Below are 7,844 nucleotides of genomic sequence, written 5' to 3'. Positions count from 1 at the left end.
GAGAGGAGCCCACGCCAGAGCAGGTTTGCTGACAGGACTTGTGACCCCGTGGGGGACCCACGCTGGAGCAGTTGGTGAAGAACTGTAGCACATGGGAAGGACTCACTTTGGAGAAGCTGGTGGAGGACTGTCTCCCGTGGAAGGGCTCCCACGCTGTATCAGAGGCAGAGTGTGAGGAGTCTTCCTCTGAGGAGGAAGGAGCAGCAGACAAGGTGTGATGAACTGACCACAGCCCCCATTCCCTGTCCCCCTGTGCTGCTGGGGGGGAGTAGGTAGAAATCGGGAGTGAAGTTGAGCCCGGAAAGATGGGAGGGGTGAGGGGAGGTGTTTTAAGATTTGGGTTTATTTCTCATTGGTCTTCTCTGTTTTGCTTGGAAATAAATTAGATGAATTAATTCCTCTAAGTTGAGTCTGTTTTGCCCATGATTGTAATTGTTGAGTCATCTGTTCCTGTCCTTATCTCAACCCACCAGCCTTTCCTTATGCTTTTCTCCCCTGTCTAGTTAAGAAGGAGGGGGAGCGATGGAACAGCTCTGGGGGGCACCTACCTCCAGCCAGGGTCAACCCACCCCAGGTGACTTGAGGCTCCATCCCCCCCACAATGACCTGAAGGTTCCGCATCTGTGTCACCAAGTCATGAGTCACAAGATAAACCTCCAAGCACAAAACAGAAAGGGAAACCAGCAGCCTCCCCATTCCCACCTGGATGGGAGCTGCTCAAGGTGGCTTTTCCCAGAGCTGCACCTCTCCCGGCAGCCTGTGCTGGGGAACAGCACTAGGACAGGTTTGGCACCCAGAAATATGTGTTTCCTTTCCCAAAAAGGGCTGATTGTCTTGTGCATGACCACTGTCGCTGAAGCAATGAGCAAACCTCCAACCAGACCCCAGTGAATTTTCCACCTGAGCCAGTTCCTCTGGGTCCATCTCTTGGGGTTCTTTGGTGTTTCAGGACATTGGTCTGTTCCAGAGTAAAAGGCAGGAGCCCCTCAGTCCTGGGAAAGAACAAAGGAGAAAAAGAAAGGCAACAGAAGGCTGTTTGTTGGGGCTGACGGTGCAAAGCTCAGAGCTTTGTTGTGATGTTGGGCCATCCAGGAGGAGCCCAGCAGTGTCCCTGCAGCCTGACAAGAGCCAGGAGCTGGTGGGGAGTGGGGGAGAAGGGGACAAGATGAGGGGTGGGGGGGCTTGAAGTGTTGGGACATGCCAGCTGTGCCCTGTGCCTTTGCCCTGTCCCCTCGGGGACCTCAGATCGCAGGGGAGGACGTGTCCCCCGCTGTGCCCACCCTCCCATCCCCATGCAGGGGCAGCCCATCCCCAAGAGCAGGGGTGCAGGGGGGTGCGAGGGGCTGGACCCAGAGCAGGGTATGGGTATGGGGCGGGCCAGGGGCCATTTCCCAGAGCTGGGGAGGGGGACGACGGCGAGCCCCATCTACCCCAGGACTGTTGGGGTGCCCAGACCCATCTGCGGTGGAATCTGGGAGGGGCAGAAGGGGATGGGGGGGGCAGAAGGAGAGTCAAGAACCCCCCCAAGGATGGTGCAGCGGGTGGGGTCCTGTTCGTGCCCCAGTCATCCTGCGCCTGTTACCTGCGTGGCGATGGCAGAATTAACGGGAGTGGCTCATTACTGAGGGCGAGTATTGGTACCGGCTGTGAGCAGCCGGGCTGCCTGGCTCCACTTTGTCCTCGGTTCCACAGCTCCGGCCCCTTCTTCTGTGTCCCCTGCCCCTTCCTGTGCCATGCCGGCCTGGCCACCCCAGGCCCTGCTCCCAGCACCATGCCATGCCATGCCATGCCATCCCATCTGAGGTGGTTCAGCCCCAGCCCCAGCTGAGCACCACGCGCCGCTCGCTCACCCCTTCCCCGACGGGATGGGGAGGAGAATGGAAAAACAGAGGCAAAGGCTCGTGGTTTGGGATAAGGAGAGGTTACTGGGATGGTGAGGAAGAGGGAAACAATCAAGAACAACACTGATAACAGATATTCACTGTAGGTGATAACAGAAAACAATCTACTGATCCTACGACCGACTAGACCCTCAGTCCGTCCTAGAGCCACGCCGAACCTGCCCCTCCCCGACTAGCCCCCTTTCATGGGGAGCATGACGTCACATGGGATGCAATAACCCCCTGGTCAGCTTGGCTCACCTGTCCTGGCTCCTTGTGAAAATTAACTCTAGCCTTGCCAGACCCGGGACTTTATCCACCCCTTCTTCTATACTGTCTACGCCATGCCTAGATTATTGACAGAGATCATTCCCTTACTCTACGGGCCACCGCTCAATGTCCGTCGAGTTCATTTAGTCCATGGCGTTGGGTTCCATCTGTCATTGCAGCCACCCCTGTAGCCCCCCCACTACCAAAACCTTGCCACGCAAACCCAGCACATCCCACCCCTCGCCTCTGTCCATCACATATTTAGGAATTAACATTAAAATACACGCTCACTACAGAAACTTCACACACACTAAATCACATCAACAAGAAAAAAGACAAAAGAATTCCTCTCACCAAAATCAAAATAATATCATCACAACTCCAAACAAGAGCGGACAATTTCCACACACCATCCGCCCCTCCTCCCTTCACCACTATTTCACTCTCTAGCTACGTTCAGTCCATGTTTTGCACGTTACCTCTTCCAATTACTCTCCTTGTCTCGATTTTGTCGTGCCCCACGTTGGGCGCCAAAAAAAGACTGTGGTGGGTTGACCCTGTCTGGAGGCCAGGTGTCCCCCAGAGCTGCTCCATCACTCCCCCTCCTGTACTAGACAGGGGAGGAAAGGTATGATGAAACGCTGGTGGGTCGAGACAAGGACAGGGAGAGATCACTCACTAATTATCGTCAACAGGGCAAACCAGACTGAACTTAGAAAGGAAATTCATCCATTTATTACAAGCAAAAGAGCGTAGAGGAATGAGAAATAAAATGAAATCTTCAAACAGCTCCCCCCACCCTCTTCCCGGGCTCAACTTCACTCCTGGCTTCAACCTACGTCTGCTCCAGCGGCACAGGGGGACGGGGAAATGGGGGTTACGGTCAGTTCAGCACACATTGTTTCTGCCGCTTCTTTGTCCTCAGGGGGAGGACTCCTCTCATCGTTCCCCTGCTCCAGCATGGAGTCCCTCTCACGGGAGACAGTCCTTCACCAACTTCTCCAAAGTGAGTCCCTCCCATGGGCTACAGTCCTTCACCAACTACTCCGGTGTGGGTCCCTCCCATGGGGTGCAGACCTTCAGGAGCAGACTGCAGCGTGGGTCCCCCACGGGGTCACAAGTCCTGCCAGCAAACCTGCTCTGGCGTGGGCTCCTCTCTCCATGGGACCACAGGTCCTGCCAGGAGCTTGCTCCAGCGTGGGAGTCCCACGGGGTCACAGCCTCCTTCAGGTGCCTCCACCTGCTCCAGCGTGGGGTCCTCCACGGGCTGCAGGTGGAATCTCTACACCCCCTCATCCTCCCTCCATGGGCTGCAGGGGGACAGCCTGCTTCACCATGCTCTTCACCACGGGCTGCAGGGGGATCTCTGCTCCGGCGCCTGGAGCACCTCCTGCCCCTCCTTCTGCACTGACCTTGGTGTCTGCAGTGTTTCTTACACCTTCTCACTCCTCTCTCTGGCTGCAATAGCTCTCTCTAACTTGTTGTTTACCTTCTTAAATATGTCATCACAGAGGGGCTGATTGGCTCAGACTTGGCCAGTGGCGGATCCGTCTTGGAGCCGACTGGCCTTGGCTCTCTCAGACACAGGGGGAGCTTCTAGTAGCTTCTTGCATAAGGAACCTCTGTAGCCCCCCACTCCCACTACTAAAACCTTGCCATGCAAAGCCAATACACCATCCCATCGATCCCACTACATCTCACTCCATCCCATCCATTGGATCCAGTCCCATCCCTTCCCATGCCATCCCAACCCACCACATCCTACAGTCCCCACTGCAGCACCAAACCCCAGAGCAGCAGCAGCCACAGCCATCAATCTTGCTAAATATCCCCCTAAAAGAGCCCCAGCTGGGGAAAGTCTTTCTCCACTCAGAAGGTTCCTCTGCTGCTGCACCTAAAGCCACTCGGTTACCAAGGTGCTTTCGCACACTCAGCCCCATCCCCAAAAGCAGCAACGAGCCGCAGCCGCCTGTCCCGAGTGCCCAGTGAGGAAGGGGATCAGGGAAAGACAACTCAGTCTTGGTCCCAGCAGGACTGTGTGGTGGAGAAGGATGCTGAGAGAGCAGGGGCACCCTGGGGACAGGGGGTGCTGGCAAAGTTTTGGGGTGCCCAGAAGGAAGAGAAGGGGGTGCCTGAGTTGTGAGTGCCCCCCGCCTCCGCCCCCCCACTGCCCGTGCTCATCCTGCAGGGAGCTGCCCCCCAGGCTCCTGCTCCAAGCACTGCTCCAACTGCGCTGGCTGCAAATGGCCTTCCCGGGCAGGCAGGAATCAGGACAAAAAGCCCCCAGGAACCAGCACGGCCAGACTCCATGGTCACCCCCAAAGCTTTCTTGAAGGCCACGGTGCTGTGCCTGGGCAGGGTGGGCTTGGGCAGGGCCGAGAGGGACATGTGCTGCTGCGGGATGGAGGAGAGGAGAGCGGGCAGTGTCTGCAGCAGGGCAGGAGCTGTGCGGGGCTGCGGTGGGGATGGAAGGGGGGCAGAGGGTCTAGGAGATGCTGTCCCTCAGGCACAGCTGGGTTTCCTCTGTCCCCACCCAAAACCAGGGTCGGATGATCTCTCCCTTGAAGGAGGCTGGTGGGAAAGTGAAGATCTCGCCCCACTGTCGGCAATCGATGAAAGTCACCAGCCCCTGCGTGCAGTCCAGACAGACCCAGAGTCTCCTGGGGACCCGGCCCAGGGTGGTGCGAGGAGAGGTGAGAGGCTCAAACTGCCCTTTGCAGTGCTGCACCCCCCAGATCCCTCCTTCGGGGTTCAGGTCTGTATCCCCGTTCCTGTCCACAGAGTCCCTGGCCACCCCCACAGCCCACCAGGAATCACCTCCCACCTCCCCCTTCACCTCCACCTCCCAGCAGTGCCTCCCCTCCCTGAACCCCTCCTGGCCCAGCACACAGCACCGAGTGTCAAATCTCTCCGGGGTGTCGGGCAGGTCCTGCCGTGCTCTTCCCCTTCTCACACTTCTCCCATCCGCTGACAGGAGAAGTTGGGAAGGAGCCGAGTTTGGATCCAGGGTCACCACGTCTGCAGGGGACAGGAGGAGGCAGAGCCTCAGGGGCAGAGCTGCGTCCTGGGCAGGGTTTGAGCCCCCTGGGGCCAGGCTCTGCCCCGCGGGGCACCACACGGGGCATCTCCTTCCTCCGAGAGATGCCCATCACGGGGCCGGCCCCAGCACGGCCACGGCCCAGCTGGGTCCCCTGGGAACAGGCACCGGTGGGGCTGCAGCCCCAGCAGGGAGGAGCAGGGTGGGGAGGCAGTGGCTGGGTCCTGGGCAGTGCACGGGCTGTCAGGGGGGTGGGAGAGGGCTCCTCTTGGCCCCAGCGATGGCCCTCACAATGCCTTGGAAAGGCAAGAAAAGGGGATGGAGAACAGGCTCGTGCCCTGGTCTGGGGTGTCTGAGTCCCCAAACACACCCAGGCACGGCCAGTCCCGTGCACTGCCCAGCCCAGATGCCCCTTGCACACAAGGAGAGGGAGGAGAACCACCCAGAAGGGCACTAAAATACGGGATTACCTGTATGATGAGGAAGCAGAAACTTTCTCCAGGCTACAAGGAGAGACAAGAGCTGGTCAAAATCCCACAGCTGGTCCCCAGGAAGTCTGGGCAGGGTGAGGTCCAGGCATGGGCTGGTGTCCCCCAGCTGCCCACCCTGCCAGGCACATCGCCTTGGGCTTTCCAGAGGCAGGGGATGCAGGGCTGGAGAGGACGGGCAAGGACAGAAAGGGCCAAGCATACAGCGCCCGGGACAGCACCCCCACACCGTGACGGAGCTCACAGACACTCACCCATCAGTCCTGCAACTCTCTTCTCTGGAAAGCAAAAGCATTAACTGATCAGAGGGGACAGCTGCTCATCCCATGGCTGCTCCCACTGGAGCAGAAAGAGCTCAGGCAGACCCCCAGCTCCTTCTTTCGGGGACTGGGAAAAGACCACAGTGCTCTTGGGAGTGACTCCCTGCCAGCCCATCACCCCCCCCCAACTGAATGCTGGGAAAACATCAGGAAATTGCTGCTCCAGACTAAGGGTCAGCAAGGCACAGCTTTGAGAAAGGTTTTCACAAGTGGGCAGAGTCAGGAGACTGACGCAGCTCTCTGCACCACACCACCAAAGAGCCAAGGGACGTGAAGGGTGATGAGTGGAGGACATCCCTTTCCATCAGCACCAGCGTGGGAGAGGGCAGACCTGCAGCTCGGTCTCTGCTCCCCACATTGATCCCTGTTTCTTTCCATGGGGCAGGACTTGTTGCGTGCCCAGTGCAGCCCCCGACCCCAGAGCTCTCCTGCCCCAGGTTGGACTCCGTCAGCCCAGATGAATGGCCGGAGAATGGCGAAGAGCCATTGAAACCCAAGTCCCTCCCAGGGGGGCTCCTTTGCCAGGAGAATATTGGTGGGGGAAGGGGCCAGAAGGACTCACCCAGCTCTCGGGACTGCAGCACTGAAAAGCAAAGGCAGAGGAAGAGGGGGTCAGGACAGCAGCTTGCTGCATCCCTGGGAACATCTCAAGAGGGTCTCTTGCACCTTCCCACCAGGCAGAGACACTCTGGCCGTGCTCCCTGTCCTCCTGCCCACACCCTGCCATGTGTCCTTGTCCCCTTCCTTCCTTTGCCCAAAGAGCTTTTTGGTGAAGGCAAAACATTCTTCTGACACCACTTACCTTTCCTTCTCCACAGATAAGCACCGAGGCCAAGGAGCACAACGGAAAGCACGAGGAGCACAGCCACACCAACCATCCAGGGACGGGCATTGTGGAAAAAGGGAGCTGAGAAACAAGAACATCAGCAGGCAAAGGGATGGTTTTACAGTCCCGTCTTTGAGCAGAAGAACAAAAAGACAAACACCCCAAAGCTCTAGCTCACAAGCCGCTTGTCTTGGGAGCCCTGGCCTCAAGGGGACATAGTCCTCTCTCTGCCCTGCACATACCAATGCTCACCTGAAGCGCACGAGGCTCCGGTTCTCTGGTGCGCTAAAAGTGCTGTGAAGGTGCCCAGCCCTCCCGTGCCCCCACCCCCCCACACCTTGCCCCGGGAACCCCAGATCAAAGCTGCTCAAAGCAACGCAGCAAACCCCAGCCCTGCTGCCGGCGCCGCAGGCTCTGGCTGCCATCGTTGCACCTGCGATGTGCAGGGACGTCTCCTGCTGCTGGTTGAGGCGGCTGTTCCTGACCACACAGGACCAGTTCCCACGTCGGTTCCCACTGGTCACAACGATGGCATGTTTGACGTCAAAGAGGCCGCTCTCATCTGAGGAATGTTTCTGGGAGACTGAGGGAGATGCTGCCCGTCGGGCTTTCCACAGCACCTCTGGTAGTGGGTACCAGCCAGCCGATCGACACACCACCCGGATGCCTCCGTCCTCGTAAGCCTCCAGGGAGAGCTGAGGGCCAGAGCCTGTGGCTGAGGAAGAGCCCGTGGTTGGGTCAGTGTGGGATGGACTCAACTCAAAGATGAATCCGATAACAGACACATCACAGGTCCCACCAGGGCTACAGGGCCAGCCACCAAAACCACCCCAACTTGTGCAGGAATCACAGAGCATTGATGGCAAACGACCCCAGATCTCCCACACAACAGCCCAGCAGAGCAAGACCCAGCTGCTGAGCTTCAGCGCCTCAAGGCAGCATCTGCACGGACCTGTTTTTGTTGAAGAAGCCCCAACGCTTCCAGACAATGTGCCAGGTCTCCTAGGGCACAAAGGGCAAAGC

General features: G+C 58.3%; 3 protein-coding genes and 1 long non-coding RNA gene across 4 annotated transcripts in view; 1 reads left to right on the top strand and 3 right to left on the bottom strand.

The window, feature by feature from the left end:
• Positions 1 to 7,844, bottom strand: part of LOC142598919 (butyrophilin subfamily 1 member A1-like) — an 83,490-nt gene that overhangs the window by 5,866 nt on the left and 69,780 nt on the right. The window lies entirely within an intron of this gene.
• The window catches only part of LOC142598948 (uncharacterized), an 89,286-nt gene that overhangs the window by 78,076 nt on the left and 3,366 nt on the right, over positions 1 to 7,844 (top strand). The window lies entirely within an intron of this gene.
• LOC142598920 (butyrophilin subfamily 1 member A1-like) overlaps positions 4,368 to 7,844 on the bottom strand; it is an 81,641-nt gene continuing 78,164 nt past the window's right edge. Inside the window, exon 9 of the mRNA XM_075738354.1 lies at positions 4,368 to 5,168. Within this exon, the coding sequence (XP_075594469.1) occupies positions 4,636 to 5,168 (533 nt within the window). The 3' untranslated portion in view covers positions 4,368 to 4,635. The remainder of the gene's footprint in view (positions 5,169 to 7,844) is intronic.
• On the bottom strand, positions 6,558 to 7,366 carry LOC142598951 (uncharacterized). Its single transcript, XR_012832776.1, has 3 exons — positions 7,255 to 7,366; positions 6,798 to 6,902; positions 6,558 to 6,578 (listed from the first exon to the last, which is right to left on the bottom strand). It is a non-coding gene; the product is annotated as an uncharacterized LOC142598951 (long non-coding RNA).

The sequence above is a fragment of the Balearica regulorum genome, chromosome 32 (assembly GCF_011004875.1).
Source record: "Balearica regulorum gibbericeps isolate bBalReg1 chromosome 32, bBalReg1.pri, whole genome shotgun sequence".
NCBI classification, from domain to species: domain Eukaryota; kingdom Metazoa; phylum Chordata; class Aves; order Gruiformes; family Gruidae; genus Balearica; species Balearica regulorum.
Note: the sequence above shows the minus strand (reverse complement) of the source record. Positions and strands in the feature narration are given on the sequence as shown.